At 42.3% G+C, this 19,172-nt stretch overlaps 1 protein-coding gene across 3 annotated transcripts in view; it reads right to left on the reverse strand.

Annotated features, from left to right (window-relative positions):
* Nucleotides 1–2,212: 2,212 nt before the first annotated feature.
* Nucleotides 2,213–19,172, reverse strand: part of LOC121535791 (large neutral amino acids transporter small subunit 3) — a 33,373-nt gene continuing 16,413 nt past the window's right edge. For all 3 annotated transcript variants that reach the window (XM_041843084.2, XM_041843086.2, XM_041843085.2), the window contains 10 exons: nt 12,961–13,053; nt 12,597–12,730; nt 12,256–12,410; nt 11,812–11,958; nt 11,491–11,526; nt 10,917–11,028; nt 10,276–10,405; nt 6,557–6,630; nt 6,068–6,191; nt 2,213–5,793 (listed from right to left, as the gene is read on the reverse strand). In XM_041843084.2, the coding sequence (XP_041699018.2) occupies nt 5,590–5,793; nt 6,068–6,191; nt 6,557–6,630; nt 10,276–10,405; nt 10,917–11,028; nt 11,491–11,526; nt 11,812–11,958; nt 12,256–12,410; nt 12,597–12,730; nt 12,961–13,053 (1,209 nt within the window). In that variant the 3' untranslated portion in view covers nt 2,213–5,589. The remainder of the gene's footprint in view (nt 5,794–6,067; nt 6,192–6,556; nt 6,631–10,275; nt 10,406–10,916; nt 11,029–11,490; nt 11,527–11,811; nt 11,959–12,255; nt 12,411–12,596; nt 12,731–12,960; nt 13,054–19,172) is intronic.

Consider the following 19,172-nt stretch of genomic DNA (forward strand, 5'->3'; position numbering starts at 1 on the left):
GCCATTCCACACAGAAATGTCCGGGAACTTGCAGGTGCCTTGGTGGAAGAGTGGGGTAACATCTCACAGCAAGAACTGGCAAATCTGGTGCAGTCCATGAGGAGGAGATGCACTGCAGTACTTAATGCAGCTGGTGGCCACACCAAATACTGACTGTTACTTTTGATTTTGACCCCCCCTTTGTTCAGGGGCACATTATTCCATTTCTGTTAGTCACATGTCTGTGGAATTTGTTCAGTTTATGACTCAGTTGTTGAATCTTGTTTTATTCATACAAATATTTACACATGTTAAGTTTGCTGAAAACAAACGCAGTTGACAGTAAGAGGACGTTACTTTCTTTGCTGAGTTTAGTTATGTCACCTTACTGTGCTACTATTGTTTGTTTGCTACTGCACCTTATTCCACTCACTATGCACATGGGAAACAATGTCCATACTATATCCCAATAGGCTATTTATTTTACATATTTATTTTATTTTATCTGCATGCCTCTTGTACCTGATTTACTTTATTTAGTCGTTTCATGATTTTTTGTATGTTATATATTTACATTGTCACTTATTTGATTGCCTTCCTATGTTACTTATTTGATTACTACAGTATGTCACTTTTGTCACCATTGCGCTGTGTGAGAAGCCTGCAAGTAAATGACAATACAATTTTACTGGATTTGATGTCACCAGTGGATCCAGATGACCAGGACTGCCCCTCGTTATCGGATATATTTTGCACACACACACACAATGATTTACTGTACTTTTCAACAAACCCTTTTCAAATGGACATGGTATTTAGTGTATCTTAAACAATACAAATATATAAATATTATAAAATAAGTGGCGACAGGGAGTAGGCATGCCACTGGCTCCGACTGGCAGCTGTAGTGTTGCCGGTCTGGAGAAGGGCGGCTGGGTTGTGTGAGGAAAACGGCATGTCAGCGGGAGCAGCACGGCTGCTGCGTGACCCAAACGGCCTATCGCAACTGCCCTGTGAGGCCGATGGGCAAAAAAGCTGTCGCACAGCGATTGACCACTCTGGAGGGACGCCGGCCCCCCGAGTGCTCATTGCTAACTGGGATGCAAGTCGCTTCATTGGGGGCATTCTACAGTAAACCTGTACAAATATTTGCTTCAAAGTGGATGTACTGTAACAACACCTACAGGGGCATATTTCAGAAGTGTATTTCATAGCTCAGCTTGCAATGCCATTTTTCAGGGACATGAATCTACTCTTCAGAGCCCAATTTGAATTATTGTAGCTCTTACTGCTTATAATAATGTAGTTGTAACATCCTTGGTGGTTATTGCCATGTATTGGAGGACACTTTATTACGTTACACAACAATACAAAAGTCATTGATAGGCTCAATTCATGCATGGAATTTGGCCGTTTATTCAATAAATTGACAGAATAAGATTTGGAGTAGAGCGTGAGGGGCCAGAACCCACAGGGAGGCCTCAGCCTTCAGGAGAGTTTATGGGCAGAGGTGGAGATAGCAAAGCCTGTATCAAATATTAAAGAACATCTCTGAAGATAGTAAACAGTCAAATAGACCCCTCAATGTTACCGTTGAGTGTCACGTGATATTATCGAAAATGTGTCTTTGCATTACATCGCTCCGCACCCCTAACTGACACTAAATAAAATATAAGAAATAATGAATCTCATCTACAAGCCGGCTCTTTATGCAGTAGCAATTGAGACTGGAAACGGGGTTAAGAAAAAATTGTCTGATTTACAACACGATCTAATTCATCCTTCTATTTTAGTGTAAGTCACATGCAAAGAAAAGGTATCCGCAGTTTGCGTCCCACTCCAGGTAGGCTACAAGTTGCCCTTAGACACAGATCTAGGATCAGTTTACTCAACACCAATCCCTACCTTAAAAACATTTGGGGAGGAAACACATAACTGATCTTAGGTCAATTTCTACTATAAGACTCCTTGCGTCCTTGCCACTTCTTACTAACTAAAAGACACTTCACTTTGCCCTGTTGTTGTAGCCTTATGTTACACCCTTATCTTTACAGGTAGAAAAATAAAGTTCCCATGTGTCTTATTTCAGTTTGAGAAGGTTACTCACCAGCCATGTTTGAGTTCTGTAGAGTTGGTCTGTCAAGTCCACAGTTCTGTAATCCCTCAGCCAGGGAATGACCTAATGACCCACACCTGGGTCGTGTTCACTAGAAACCAATCAAATACAGGCTCGCAAGTTGAAATCTGTTCATTTATTACTTCACAAAGAGAAGCACCCCAAAAACATCAGTAAAATCACTTAAAGAGATTCTCCGGTACTTTGTATACTTTTTAGCCAGTAGTTCTGAAAGTAATGCTCACGAGCCAAAAGTGGTCCCCGGAAATTGCATACTATGTCACAGATGTGCACCACGTCATTTCTCTCTCTCTCGCTCTGCTGTGTGTGCATCTTGCTAGCTGTCACTCAAATGGCTCATTGGCTGAAGCTCATTGGCTGAACCTCAAATTGCTAGGGGGCTGGCCCACGTGGGGGAAAATGTAGGAGAAATAGCGCCGCACAGCTTCCAGAAAATAGTCACTTTCAAACGTGGGATTTCGTGGCTAATTGAGGTAAGACAGTAATTATGCTCATAGATTATGCATGTATGAACTACACATTGACACATCCAACCCAAAGTGGGAGGTTGAAAGAATACTTAATAGTCGTCAAAGTTCCGGAGCATGTCTTTAAATATTACATTTTCTATTCAAAGCCTATTTGTAATACATTGTTTTGGATCCTCTTACATTCTCTTCACCACATTGCCCGCATAATATGATCTTATTATTACAAATGTAATAGGATCAATGATAATAATGAATGTTCTCAAACACAGAGGTGGAAGTATGTGACAGTTGCCACATGTACTGTATTCATAAAGCATCTCAGAGCAGGAGTACTGATCTAGGATCAGATCCTCCCCTGTCCATGTTATCTAATTTATAATGATCTAAAAGGCAAAACTGATCCTAGATCACCACTCCTACTCTGAGAGGCATAGTTGGCGAGCAACTGTGATGTGGATGAACCAACTGTTCTTTTTCGGATGCTCAAATAAAATAAATAGCAAAGCAACTCTCAAGTCTTAAAAAGATGAGAAAACTTCCAACACGCATATGTAGCAAAACTATGGCTTTATATTCTCATAGTGCAATTCAGGCACTATAGGTACGGTACTATACATACCGCTACATTACTCTTTGTGGGAATGGGAACAAAAGCAGCCAGAGTGTCAGTCTGTTTGTGCTATCATGTCAACTTCTTTTCACTTATTGCCATGCCACGTTTGGCTTGACAATGAGCAATGGAGTTGGTAAGTGCACAAACAGATCTGGGACCGGGCTAGCAAGAAAAAAGACTTGCTTCCCAGGCACTTACAATAAAGCACACACATTTACTTTATGAATAATTCAATTCATTATTACAAACATTACAGTATTATCTTTCAGATTCAAGCGCTATTACGTCAAACACACTATGTCTCCATCACAAATGGCACCCCATACCCTACATAGTGCACTACTTTTGATCAGAGCCCTATGGGGGCTCTGGTCAAAAGTAGTGCACTATAAAGGGAATAGAGTGCAATTTGGGATGCACCGTAAATAAATAGCCTAGCAGCCACAATGCACCTGCTAAATGAAGCCCTGCTCCAATGAGGTGGTTCTACTGTCGTTGTCATGGGGACAGTGATATTGGGGTTCAGGTGCATCCATCTTACCTCATACAGTACTGTTAACTAGTAGTACTGTTTGTTATATTTGACCTCATACAGTACTGTTAACTAACACTGTTTTATTTAACCAAATAGAGTACTGTTAACTGTAAATACTGTTGTATTTGACCTCATACAGTACTGTTAACTGTAAATCATGTATTGTTTTTAAATATTGAAGACCGTTTTATGATCAGATTCAACCAGCTTTTGGAGTTGATTTGAGCAACACATCTGTACATCTATTTTATCTCATACAGAAATGTTAACTGTAAATACTGTTTAAAATTTCAAGATGGTTGGTTGGTTGGTTGACCAGATTGAATCAGCTTTTGACAAGTGCTCTTTCTTACCCACGTTTATACAAATAAATACTTTTTTGTAAAAATAATCTACAGCTCTCCGTAAAAGCTCACGTGTAATAGCTCACCTTAAAGGTTTCGGTGACAGGTACTGATTGGCATTTCTATATAACTACACAGACATTTCACATTCCAATTTCATGATATGCAACAAGTTCAATAACATGATTCTCTAAAATCAAAATTTCATCAATTTTGTTACAAACTAGGCTGTGCCTGCACAACACCTCACACACCGTACCAATGTCCTGACATTTAGCTATGATTGGCTGTAGGGTTCTGGTCAAAAGTAGTGCACTATATAGGAAATAGGGTGCCATTTGGGATGCAGCCCCTAAAGAGCAAATGTCGCAAAACAGAGGGACCATCAATGTCTGACCAAACAAACAGACCCTATGAGCCCTGGTCAAAAGTAGTGCACTTAATAGGGAATAGGGTGCCATTCGGGCCTCAACCCACATTTCAGGTGGACACATTGTGATGCACAGAGACATTCAAATACTAACTCTGGGATGAACACAGGGACATAGCGGTAGTGACCCAGGGTGTGTCCGAAAATGTACCCTATGGGCCCTGGTCAAAAGTAGTGCACTATATAGGGAATAGGGTGCCATTTCAGACATAGCCGCAGACTTGACCAAGTGGGCATAGTACTTTACAATGACAGGTCTGACATCGACATGAAGAAGGGGACACGGGTGCAGATTGATAGTCTAAGTAACAGGGATGTGCAGGCCCGATAGTCTGGTGGTCTAGGTAAATGGATGGGGAAACTGAGGTTCTATCCCCTTCTCAACCCTTCCCACTTTGTCTCCTCCTAATCTGTATTCTCCACTGGATGTAAAGACACAATAAAGACAAGTATAGATACAGGGAGGGAACTGGGAAAGACAGAAAGACAAACAAACACTGACCAATAAAATATTACTACCAGACTGGCTGCTAGGCGTAAATGAATGAAGTGACTGTGGTGTGGTGAGAGTTGGGTGGGGGAGGTAGTTCAATGTTACACCAACAAATCTGATAGCGAAAGAGATCAACTTCCTGTCTACTACAGAATACTGAGAGCTGTGCTTCTGGTTGGTGGAAGAGTGACCTGAAATGGTACCAATAACCTTCATGGAAGTTTTGGTCAGCGTAAATATTATTGCTTAGTTATTGATTTGCCAAACCTCGATTTCCATTGAGATTTCCATATCACGTTTTGGCATGAAATTATGTTTTTAACAAAAATAAATATTTGTTAAATGTATATTTTAGGATTTCTTTGGCATGTCATACCTAAAACATTAATGAGTATATTTAGCGTGTATTTTGATGTCAAATTAAAAAGGCTTAAGGGCGATATGGACCCAAGTCCAAACTCCAGTGCACAACATCGTCATCACTGTCCTTGTCGGAAATGACAACCATCATTGTCATGACGATGGTCTATAATGATATTTTACAATTACCGACTATGATATTTGACAGTTTGGTCAAGATTCATAAGCTTAATTGCTGAGATGTCCATTAGTATGGTTTTTGGTATGGCCATTTTCTGATTGCCGTAAGGTTTCGCTCTCTCTTTCTGGTTGGTTGGCGGCCTCCCTCTCACGCTCCTCCACCTTCTCTCGCATCAGGTTCCTACGGTGATAGATCAGGTATCCTGGCAACAGGAATCCAGCCAATGAGGCGATGAGCAAGCTCAGGTTGATCTGTTGATTGGAGGATAGAGTTAGTCAGGGAAAGAACGTGTTTGAGACATACCTTTTTAATAAATCTCATTGCCTCAATTTTCTGTTTCTGTCCATTCACATGAATCAGTTAATGAATTTGCCTTCCAATCTCAGTAGTACAATGGCAAAGTACTAGTGTCACCATGTGTGTGTGTGTGTGCCATGTGTGTGCTGTGTGTCTGCATGCACGCATGTATGTGATCTGTGTGTGTATGCTCTGCATGCGTGTGCGTGTGCGTGTGTGTAGCCTCACCCAGTAGGGGTCTCCTCCAAGGTGTCCCACCATGATGACGAAGAGAGGCTGCTGGAGGAGAGCGAACAGCGCGCTCATCATCGACTGCATCCCCGTCAACGTCCCAAAGTGATTGGACGGATATCTGGAAGGGGCGGGATGCAATTGTTACCTCTCCAATCAAAACTGATTGTACCATACCTGACCAAAACAGACACCTTACCTGTAACACCAATGTTTTGTTAAGATAATACATATTTTAAAGTTGTATTTTTTTGTGTTTGCGCTAATTTGTGACATTTGTGAATTGTATCAAATCATTTTGCCTTTCACTGCTATTTATAATATTGATAATATGTAATATAGCATTTTCCAAATTGTGTAATAAACAATTCTTTAAACTATCTGTCACACACCTATGCATCTAACTGAGACGATCATAGCGTGGGTGTAATATGCTGGAACGCAAACGTCCAACAATGTGTTTAGTTGATGTTGTAATGTACTTACACAGCAGCATAGAGTCCTCCAGCACAGGAGTGGACGAAACCTCTGACCATGGTGTGGACGATGAAGGAAACTATCTGGGAGGGAGGGAAAGAGAGAAAACGGAGAGAGAAAGAGAGAGAGGTAGGTATTAGGAAAATAAAAGGATAGGGGGATGGAGAGGGAGAGAAATCGTTTTTTATTTTATTTGACCATTTAAAAACACAATACAACCACACTGCATTTAAAAATCATCAAACTGTTGCCACAAAGTTGGAAGCACAGAATCGTCTCGAATGTCATTGTATGCTGTAGCGTTAAGATTTCCCTTCACTGGAACCAGTGTTGCCAACTTAGCAACTTTGTCGCTATATTTAGCGAGTTTTCAGACCCCTCTAGCGACACATTTTCAAAAAAGCAACTAGCGACAAATCTAGCGACTTTTTCAGGTGTTATTGGAAACTCTGACGTGGAAGCACGTATCGTTCTTACTCTTCTCAACGAGCAGCGGGTGCTGCCGGGGCCCCACCCCCTTCGCCGTGGGCCCCACCCCCGTCCCAAAGCACTCACAGGCGGCCCAGTCCTCACGCAGCAGTCCCTCCCAGCTGCAGTCAGAGCAGGAGATGTTCACCCCTCTGCGTCCAGACTGCAAATGAATCGAGCATGCGGGAAGCCGCCGCTGGCTGATCCCGCACTGGCTTACATTCAGGGTGGGATGTAAATGTAGGGTGTTTTTTACTCACTTTTTGTCTCTCCCATGACATTATTCCTCTCTCCTACAGCCTCCATCACAATTACATGCACATGGCCAATTATGCAAATTAGGTGATGCCGTCATTTAGCGACTTCTAGCGACTTTTAGGACAGCCAATAGTTACTTTCCTTATTGAGGAGTTGGCAACACTGACTGGAACTAAGAGGCCTAGCCCGAACCATGAAAAACAGCCCCAGGCCATTATTCCTCCTCTACCAAACATTACAGTTGGCACTATGCATTCGGGCAGGTTGCGATCTCCTGGCATCCACCAAACCCAGATTTGTCCGTCTGACTTCCAGATGGGGAAACGTGATTCATCACTCCAGAGAACACGTTTCCACTGCTCCAGAGTCCAATGGTAGCGAGTTTACACCACTCCAGCCGACGCTTGGCATTACACATGGTGATTTTAGGCTTATGTGCTTTGAATAAGGAATAACGTCTTATCTGTTGATGGAATTTATATCTGCAACGTTCGAGAAAGTTTTGCAACTGACCATTACCCTGGTAACATTACCAGTAGCCTATTCATTCATAGGTTGCATTTCAGTCACTCGGTCGCATCATGCCATTGTTATGAACGTTCTCAAGGCGCCCTCTACTGGCGGCGCCATAGTGGTGCTCTAAAGTGGTAATAAACCCAGTCATACTGAATGGAGGCTAACTACTGGTTAGTCTAAATTACAGTACAGTGCCTGGAAATACGATGACATTGCTAAAGTTGGCAAATATTTAGTAGAAAACAACTTTGCCAGCATTATCATGTCGTCAAATTTACTTTAGACAGATGGCAATGTTGTCATTAGCTAGCTAGTGACGTTCGTCAAAAATAGATAGCAATGCTAACGTTAGCTAGCTAAAATCCAGTGGCCTCCCCTCAATCTTAGCTAGCTAACGTTATACTGCATCTAAAGTCAACCTGGCGACATCAAAATGATGACAAAAGGTTTTCCTACTAATTATTTGCCTCCTTCTGAATGTCATTGTATTTCCAAGCCACTGTAATGCACTTTTACTGAAATCTTAATCAGCGCTCATTGACGATGCATCGAGTAGAATGGTCAGTCGGGCATCAGTCCATAACGAACGTTCAAAACGATATTGTGGCACAGAAAGAAAGAAAGGAAACGGGATAGCAAACAATTTATTGACTAAATTTATTTTGCCACTGCGCTACCCTTACGAAAAATGATTGCAATCAGAGTGCAGTATAACTGCAGTTAATGTGCAGTCTAACTGCAGTATGTTGCAAATACTGCATCCAAAATAACAGGTTTTTTTACTACAGTAATTTTGCAGTGTAGCTGCAATTACTGTGTCCAGAATACCAGTCGACTGTAGTTACTGTACTTTTACTGCAGTTTCAAAACTGCAATATTTTTTTTGTTAAATGACTTGAGCACTTGGATCAGGACTCGAGCACGACTTCAGCCATTGGGTCTCACAACTCGACCATTTGTGACTCGGACTTGGACTCGAGCACAGGGGACTTGGGACTCGACTACATCACTGGGCGAAACCGTCATTATCTCCTGTTCAGTGGTGGAAAAAGTACCTAATTGTCATACTTGAGTAAAAGTAAAGATACCTTAATAGAAAGTGACTCAAGTGAAAGTCACCCAGTAAAATACTACTTGAGTAAAAGTCTAAAAGTATTTGGTTTTAAATATACTTAAGTATCAAAAGTAAATGTAATTGCTAAAATTTACTTAAGTATCAAAAGTAAAAGTATAAATAATTTCAAATTCCTTATATTAAGCAAACCAGACAGCACCATTTTCTTATATATATATATTTTAATTCACGGATAGCTAGGGGCACACTCCAACACTCCAACAACAGACATAATTTACAAACGAAGCATGTGTGTTTAGTGAGTCCGCCAGATCAGAGGCAATAGGGATGACCAGGGATATTCTCTTGAGAAGTGTGTGAATTGGACCATTGTCCTGTCCTGCTAAGCATTCAAAATGTAATGAGTACTTTTGGGTGTTATGGAAAAAGTACATTATTTTCTTTAGGAATGTAGTGAAGTAAAATTGTCAAAAATAAAAATAGTAAAGTAAAGTACAGATACCCCCCAAAACCAAAACGAATTAAGTAGTAATTTAAAGTATTTTAAAGTACTTTACACCACTGCCCCATTATACTTTCGGACACCAATGTGGCTGCGGCTTCTGTGGAACGTTGAAAACAATGGCAATGACACGACCGAGTGGCGGAGGTGCAACTCTTACTACTTTGCCAACACTTTGCGGCACCATCTGGTGCTACTCTCCCTCTCTCCCTGCGTTTGTGTGTGTCTGTTTGTTTTATATGTAATGTGCAATATCTATGTAGCCTGAATTAGAAATGTACATGGCCAGATAATTCTTATATATGTTTGTCAGGATGTAGGATGTTATGCAGAAAAATATGTTCATTGGACAAGGCTATGTATGTTTGTGCACATGGAAGTTAGTGATTTATGTATACTATAGGTTAATGACAAGTGCACAAATGTGATGCGACTAAAATATTACTAAAATGAAAGGGCATTTAGTTGACTAAAATGGCCCACAGTTGATCATTTTGACAATAACTAGACTAAATCATTATTCAAATGACAAATGTGACTAAGACTAAACTATATTTTTGTAAAAATGACTAAGACTAGACTAAATCTAAATAAGAGTGCCAAAATTAAAACTGACATGTAGCCAGGGTTCTTGTTACAAGGTGAGTTATCAGCATTTTATGTTAATTTACCTGTACAGGGGTAGGTATGGTAGGCATGGTCATGTGACTGTGTTCCTACCTGTATTGGGCCACGTTCATTAGGGAAATGTTGAGGAACGTTGCAGATCGAAATATCACAAATAGAGCTGACGTGATTCCTTTTTTTACATTTCAGAGAGAGGCATGTTTGTCTATATAATATATTTATATCGAAATGTTCCACACCAGGTGAGGTGTGTGAGGTAGGGTCATGTGGCTGTGTTCTTACCTGTACAGGCAGGTTGTCTATCATCTGGATGACTCCGAAGAGGACCAGTAGAACGTTGGTGATGATGAAAGCGCGGATGGCATTGGTCAGTTTCTGGATCTTCCTGTCTCTCTTTGGGGGTTCAGGTTGGCTGGAGAGAAGAGGTCAGGGATAAAACATTTTTTAAAGCATCAGGAAAATACCAAGGGTTGTGTTTATTAGGGATTTTTTTTTTTTTAATTGCTGTCTAATGAACACAACCCTGCTCTCTCTCAGCATGTCATGCTTGGTCTCTTCTGAATTATTTCTCCCTTAAAGACAGCTGAGTCACCAATATTAGTCAAACGCTGTCCATCTCTCCATAGGGATGAACAGCTTATGTCGCCAGCTAGTGGTGATTTTTTATTAATGCATCCCAGGCACCAATAGGCACATACAAGGACATGCAGTTTACTTGGGGGGCCAGGAATGACCACGTGAATGTGTTTAAAATACCTAGGGCCCAGAGATTTTTTTGGCGGGCTGTAAGTGTAAACACTGTCCAATCAGCATGATGGATGAGATGGGTGGTTTATAACCGAAGTTCCTTTGTTCTCTCTCTCTCTTTGTTCCGCTCTCTCTCTGTTTCGCTCTCGCTTCCTATCTGTCACACACACACACACCTCTGGTCCACGTCGCACTCCTTCATCCTCCAGTCCATGATGTAGCCAATCAGAGGACAGGTGAGGAGGCAGAGCAGCTGCAGGGAGCCAAACACTGACGAGTAGAAACCCACTGAGGAGAGGAGATACACGGTCAGAAAACACACATACAGTCACTATAATCTCTCTCTCTCTCTCTCTCTCTCTCTCTCTCTCTCTCTCTCTCTCTCTCTACTCTCTCTCTACCCCACCCCTCTCTCTCTCTCGCTCTCTCTCTCTCTCTCTCTCTCTCTCTCTCTCTCTCTCTCACTCTCTCTCTCTCTCTCTCTCTCTCTCTCTCTCTCTCTCTCTCTCTCTCTCTCTCTCTCTCTCTCTCTCTCTCTCTCTCTCTCTCCACCCTCTCTCTCTCTCTCTCTCTCTCTCTCTCTCTCTCTCTCTCTCTCTCTCTCTCTCTCTCTCTCTCTCTCTCTCTCTCTCTCTCTCTCTCTCTCTCTCTCTCTCTCTCTCTCTCTCTCTCTCTCTCTCTCTCTCTCTCTCTCTCTCTCTCTCTCTCTACAAGCGTCATGCCAAACAAGGACCTGTCTCATTCTCTCACCTTGTTGCTCTGCCTCCATCAATAGATCCTTAGAGGCTGAAAACAGAAAACACACAGAAAGTTATGGAAGTCACAAATTCCCAGGCACTAACATCATAACAAATTCTCCTAAAATCCTTGGATTAAGATATGTGACAGATTAAAGATATGGCAGACTGACCGCTGCGCTCACGTTTTGTTTCACGTCACTTGATATGTGAAGTGAAACAGAATGTGAGCTATTATGAAATCAGTCTGGTTTCTCAAGACTAATGTGACAGTGCCTACACCTTAAAACCTTTACAAGTGACTTTCTCTATTAACGGTTTGATTGGTCCTTACGGTGTGGGTCGCCATGGGTAACCAGGAACTCCAGCATCTTGTTCATGGCACCCATAAAGAAGATGATGCGCAGCTGGGTCATCGCCATGGTGATGAGACTCCACAAGAAGATGGGCGAGCAGACTGAACTACGGAACGGAGGACCACCTGTCAGGGGAAATAAAAGGAGGGGCAGGGGTAAGAATTAAACATGAGATTGGATGATAATGACTGGGCTAGGTTACCTTCTCAATTTGTTAACACATTTTTATTGTTGAACAGATTTTATAGTAGGGTTGAGCTCAATATCGTCCATTCTGGTTGGTGAAGCCCTGGAAGACCAGCTCTGACCAGTTCCATTTAGCTGTATCCGGTTCTAAGTAGTTATGTTTAGTTCTGACTGGTTCTCTAACCAGCTCTATCCGGTTCTAACCGTTTCTGTTGTGATCCTATGCTATTCCTAACCCTGTGTCTGTTGTCCAGGTGGGAGCTTCTCTGGCGAAGGATCTGGCTCCTGCTGCTTCGGAGCCATCTTTTCTACCACCGTGGTCACATGACTGTAGAATCTGTCCCCCGTCGTCTTGTCATCCATCACCACGCTACTCAGCTTCAGCTCCTTACTGAGGGAGGGAGGAGGGAGAGAGGCAGGAACGGGGGAGGGGGAGAGAGAGAGAAGAATTGGAGCAATGGTGAAAGAAAAACTCACTACTCTGTAATTCAATGATTTTGGGGTACTGTAACAGTCTATAACGTCAGAGTTACGTCATGTAATGTGTTATGATAGTAATGTTGTCATAGATACTGACGTGTAGCTGATCTCCTCGGGTGCGGGGAAAGCCTCCACCGGCCAATTAAGGAAGCAGTTGAGGAAGACAAGACCGGCTAGCCCCGACCACACCCACATGATCACCCTGAAGGACACGCCTAGATCATAGATCAACTGGAGAGAAGAAACATCAGAGTCAGGGAGAGAGAGAAGTATGGGAAAGAGGTTAGCAAATGCAACAATAATATATCAAGATATCAAGTAAAGCCATAAAGTAATGCCTTTCTGTGAATCCTCAATCAATCAACAAATCAATCAATCAATCAACATTTGTCACAAGGTGCTTACTGTAACAAACACTGATCTAAACTCCCAAAGAGAGAGCTGAGGAGTAACTGTCCTACCTTGACTCCAGGGAAGGTGACGGCTGAAGAGGCGTAGGAGCCGATCATTAGAGACAGGATGGTGGAGCGCACGTTCCCAAACATGTTGGGTAACTAGGAGACAGAGAGAGAGAGTGGCTTTAGAAAGTATTCATAACCCTTGACATATTCCATTTTGTTGTGCTACAGCCTAAATTCAAAATTGATTAAATATATGTTTTTTCTCACTCATCTAAACACAATACCCCATAATGACAAAGTGAAAACATGTTTTTAGACATTTTTGCAAATTGATTGAAAATGTAATACAGAAATATCTAATTTACATAAGTATTCACACCCCTGAGTCAGTACTTTGTAGAAGCACTTTTGGCGGCAATTACAGCTGTGAGTCTATTTGGGTAAGCTCTAAGCGCTTTACACACCTGGATTGTACAATATTTGCCCATTATTCTTTAAAAAAAATCTTCAAGCTCTGTCAAGTTGATTGTTGATCATTGCTAGACAGCCATTTTCATGTCTTGCCATAGATTTTCATGCTGATTTAAGTCAAAACTGTAACTAGGCCACTCAGGAACATTCAATGTCGTCTTGGTAAGCAACTCCAGTGTAGATTTGGCCTTGTGTTTTAGGTTATTGTCCTGCTGAAAGGTGAATTCATCTCCCAGTGTCTGTTGGAAAGCAGGCTGAACCAGGTTTTCCTCTAAGATTTTGCTTACAGCTGTATTCCTTTCTTCTTATAAACAATGCCGATGACAAGCATACCCATAACATGATGCAGCCACCACCACGCTTAAAAATATGAAGAATGGTACTCAGTGTTGTGTTGTGTTGGATTTGCCCCAAACATTACGCTTTGTATTCAGGACAAAAAGTGAATTTCTTTGTCACATTTTTTGCAGTATTACTTAATTGCCTTGCTGCAAACAGGATGCATGTTTTTGAATATTTGTATTCTGTACAGGCTTCCTTCTTTTCACTCTGTAATTTAGGTTAGTATTGTGGAGTAACTACAATGTTGTTGATCCATCTTCAGTGTTTCTCATATCACAACCATTAAACACTGTAACTGTTTTAAAATCTCCATTGGCCTCATGGTGAAATCCCTGAGCAGTTTCCTTCCTCTCCAGTAACTGTTAGGATGGACACCTGTATCGTTGTAGTGACTGGGTGTATTGATACATGATCCAAAGTGTAATTCATAACTTCACCTTGCTCAAATGTATTCAATGTCTGGTATTCTTTATTTTTACACATCTACCAATCGGTGCCGTTCTTTGCAAGGCATTGAAAAACCTCCCTGGTCTTTGTGGTTGAATCTGTACTTGAAATTCACTACTCGATTTAGGGACCTTACAGATAATTGTATGTGGGAGGTGCAGAGATGGGGTAGTCATTCAAAAATCATATTAACCACTATTATTGAGCACAGAGTCCATGCAATTTATTATGTGATTTGTTAAGCTCATTTTAACTCCTGAACCTATTTAGGCTTGCCATAACAATGGGTTGAATACTTATTGACTCAAGACATTTCAGCTTGACATTTTGTCGAACATGTAAAAAAATTATACAACAAAATTCCACTTTGACATTATGGGGTATTGTGTGTAGATCAGTGACACAAAATCTAAATGTAATCCATTTTAAATTAAGGCTCTAACAAAAACAATTGGGAAAAGTAAAGGGGTGTGAATACTTCCTAAAGGCATTGTAAGTGCTCAAGTAAAGGAGTGTGAATACTCTCTAAAGGCATTGTTAGTGCTCAAGTAAAGGGGTGTGAATACTTCCTAAAGGCATTGTAAGTGCTCAAGTAAAGGGGTGTGAATACTTCCTAAAGGCATTGTAAGTGCTCAAGTAAAGGGGTGTGAATACTTCCTAAAGGCACTGTAAGTGCTCAAGATGCAATTCTACGAAAGTAACACCAGGTGGTGATATGAGCTGTTCATCTTTATGGAGAGGGTCCGCATACACAGCATTGCTAAATGTGTTAGGTCAGTTACTCTGCTGTTTTAGGAGACACATGCTAGCCTGAGGCAGGGGGAATAGCCTTGCTTTATATTCACAACCTCTGACTTGGCATATAATATTGCTACACAGTACAAGGTTGATTTTAGGCGTTTTGGGTTGCTGGCACTTTTGCAAAACTAAAGATTTAACTTGGAAAATGTAGAAAATGTGGACATATGGGGTTATGAATAAACAAATGCCATACAAGAAGTCTTGTAGCTGCCTTCCTATTTTCCTCACTCATTCTCTCCCTTCTCTTTTCTCTGTTGGAGGACTTTGTGCAAGTACTGAGTGAGTGTCTGCGTGCCAAAAATGCATTTGTTGCTGTGAATGTGTGTGAAATTGTGCAGGTGGCACAGTCGAAGCAGTGAGTTCTCCTTAACCTGCTGAAGTAATGCCCAACACACACACAAACACACACACACACACACACACACACACAACACACACACACACACACACAACAGCTGTGAATATGTCCCCCTACGTCGTGCCAACGACTCTGTGCCAATGCCAGCCTATACAGATACAAAGACACGCAGACACACAGATAACAACATACATCACATCAGGCTGTGTGTCAGCACCACTCTCCCTTTGGAAAACATCCTGTTTACCACCGAGGGCTTTCCTGGTAGCCTCGCAAGTCGCCTGATCTCGCGAGCTTACATGAATGTTCGCTGCACGGAGCGGTAAATAGTCAAGCTACTTTGCTGGTATAAACACAAGTTAAATATAGTGACAGCACATACTGTATCAGCACACTGACCTTAAATACATACCAGAATTGTGACTAAATTTCTCTATGGGGGCTTTAATCAAATTTAAGTGATAAGCTTCTTTTTTTTTACATTGTATAAACATACAGACTCAGAGCTACAACACTGTTTGCACTTCTCTATATAGATATGTATTACGATTTGAAGTAGCACCCTATTCCCTATATAGTGCACTACTTTTGACCACTATGTAGGGAATAGGGTGCCATTTCGGATGCAAACTATGTCACTCCACACTGTGCCAAGCTGAGCTTAAAGAGATATATAAACACCATTGTGTTAACCTCTATTTAAATATGTGCATTACAACCGGAATCTATAAAGACAGCAACTATGTAAACAAGTTATATAAATCATTTATATAAACAATAACTCTGTATATCTTTCCCCTCTGTCATCCCTTCACTATCTGTTCAATAAAAATCAGAAAATACGAAAAGGGTGGGAATTACCACTCCTTAAAAAAAAAAAAAATCTTCAGAGGCTTGGGCAGGTCTCTCTCTTTAACAATAAACACAACATTGTATACAAAAAACAAAAACAGGAAGAAGCAAAACACACACACACTTTGACACCCTACTTCCAGTTGGTCACTTTCTAAGTTTAACTGAGGACAGACTGCTCCCCTCCCCTCTCCTCCCCTCCCCATCCCTCTCTTCCTCCTTATCCTGCGCTCTCCCTCTCTAGATCCCTCCTGTTTTCCACAACAGTCTCTCTCCCTGTTTTTCTATTCTTATCACTCCCCCTCTCTATTTTTCCATCCCTTTCTCTTCCCCCCATTTCTCTCTCTCTCTCTCTCTCTCTCTCTCTCTCTCTCTCTCTCTCTCTCTCTCTCTCTCTCTCTCTCTCTCTCTCTCTCTCTCTCTCTCTCTCTCTCTCTCTCTCTCTCTCTCTCTCTCTCTCTCTCTCTCTCTCTCTCTCTCTCTCTCTCTCTCTCTCTCTCTCTCTCTATATATATATATACACTGCACAAAAAAATTAAAGGGAACACTTAAAGAACACAATGTAACTCCAAGTCAATCACACTTCTGTGCATGTGTCTGCTCAAACGGTCAGAAACAGACTCCATGAGGGTGGTATGAGGGCCCGACGTCCACAGGTGGGGGTTGTGCTTACAGCCCAACACCGTGCAGGACGTTTGGCATTTGGCAGAGAACACCAAGATTGGCAAATTCGCCACTGGCGCCCTGTGCTCTTCACAGATGAAAGCAGGTTCACACTGAGCACGTGACAGACGTGACAGAGTCTGGAGACGCCGTGGAGAACGTTCTGCTGCCTGCAACATCCTCCAGCATGACCGCTTTGGCGGTGGGTCAGTCATGGTGTGGGGTGGCATTTCTTTGGGGGGCCGCACAGCCCTCCATGTGCTCGCCAGAAGTAGCCTGACTGCCATTAGGTACCGAGATGAGATCCTCAGACCCCTTGTGAGACCATATGCTGGTGCGGTTGGCCCTGGGTTCCTCCTAATGCAAGACAATGCTAGACCTCATGTGGCTGGAGTGTGTCAGCAGTTCCTGCAAGAGGAAGGCATTGATGCTATGGACTGGTCCGCCCGTTCCCCAGACCTGAATCCAATTGAGCACATCTGGGACATCATGTCTCGCTCCATCCACCAACGCCACGTTGCACCACAGACTGTCCAGGAGTTGGCGGATGCTTTAGTCCAGGTCTGGGAGGAGATCCCTCAGGAGACCATCTGCCACCTCATCAGGAGCATGCCCAGGCATTGTAGGGAGGTCATACAGGCACGTGGAGGCCACACACACTACTGAGCCTCATTTTTACTTGTTTTAAGGACATTACATAAAAGTTGGATCAGCCTGTAGTGTGGTTTTCCACTTTAATTTTGAGGGTGACTCCAAATCCAGACCTCCATGGGTTGATAAATTTGATTTCCATTGATAATTTTTGTGTGATTTTGTTGTCAGCACATTCAACTATGTAAAGAAAAAAGTATTTAATAAGATTATTTCATTCATTCAGATCTAGGATGTGTTATTTTAGTGTTCCCTTTATTTTTTTGAACAGTGTATATATATATATATATATATATATAGAACCTATAGGAACCTAAAGGGTTGCTATATGAAGTGATAGAACCCTTTTTGGCACTACATAGAAACCTTTTTCTAAGAGTGTACTTTTAGCCAATAACTAGGACCTGCAGTTTTCCCTGGTCAGGTCTTGGCAGAGGTACGGAAAAAGTCGCCCCATGACCATGACCATTCTCTCTCCAGATCTTGTAGGTCAGTGTAGGGGTCAGGGCCGAGCTCCAGCTCGGTCTTAATTACCTATCTGATGTATTCAGGGGCCTCAGCAATGTGCCCCCACACACACTAACATGGACATGGACTAACAGACAGAGACAGGCAGACAGAACGAAAGGTTGACATGATTTAGGTGGATGGAACAAAAGGGCCGATTTAGGTGGATGGAACGAATGACTAGGCTCAACAGTCCAACCATTTTACTCGCATATGCGCTTAAATATTTTGCTGCGACCTGGAAGTTTAATTTAATCCTATATTTTTCATTGTGCTCCTAAATTACTTTGTGTGCGCCTACATTTTTCATCATAGGCGCACACGTGCTCCTTGTAGCACAATGAAAAAAAACGTGCTCCTTGTCAGCGTAGAGCCCTGTCATGTAGGGGTATCAGAGGAGGCTGGTGGGAGGAGCTATAGGAGGATGGGCTCATTGTAATGGCGGGAATGAAATTAATGGAACGGTACCAAACATATGGAAACCACATGTTTGACTACATTCCATTTATTCCATTCCAGCCATACAATGAGCCCGTCCTCCTATAGCTCCTCCCACCAGCCTCCACTGGTGGGTATGCATACATGTATGTGTTTGTGAGGTAGAGAGACAGAGAGAGGGTAAGAAGATGGGTGAACTCAAGAAAAAGCAGAACCGGAACAACATTCTACAACAATGAAAATGGAAACGGGATATGTGGAGAATGTAAGGTCATATAGCTTATGTACCTAATATTGACGGACTGACGGACGGAAGGACGGAAGGACTGACGGACGATTAGCTCAATGGAACGAAAGGGCCTTGAACAGCTGAAACTACTGGCACAGACCAGGGGGGTTACAGTGTGTGTATATACAGAGAAAGAGGAAAAGAGAAAGAGAGAGAGAGAGAGAGAGAGGAGAGAGAGAGAGAGAGAGAGAGAGAGAGAGAGAGAGAGAGAGAGAGAGAGAGAGAGAGAGAGAGAGAGAGAGAGAGAAGAGAGAGAGAGACAGACAGACAGACAGACAGAGAGAGTGCGAGAGAGAGAGAGAGAGAGAGAGAGAGAGAGAGAGAGAAGAGAGAGAGAGAGAGAGAGACAGACAGACAGAGAGAGAGAGAGCGAGAGAGGGGGCGGAGAGAAAGAGAGGGGGAGATAGGGAGAGACCGTGTCCTTGTGTGTTTTGGGATGGGGTGGGGGGCAGG

The sequence above is a fragment of the Coregonus clupeaformis genome, unplaced genomic scaffold (assembly GCF_020615455.1).
Source record: "Coregonus clupeaformis isolate EN_2021a unplaced genomic scaffold, ASM2061545v1 scaf0960, whole genome shotgun sequence".
NCBI classification, from domain to species: Eukaryota; Metazoa; Chordata; class Actinopteri; order Salmoniformes; family Salmonidae; genus Coregonus; species Coregonus clupeaformis.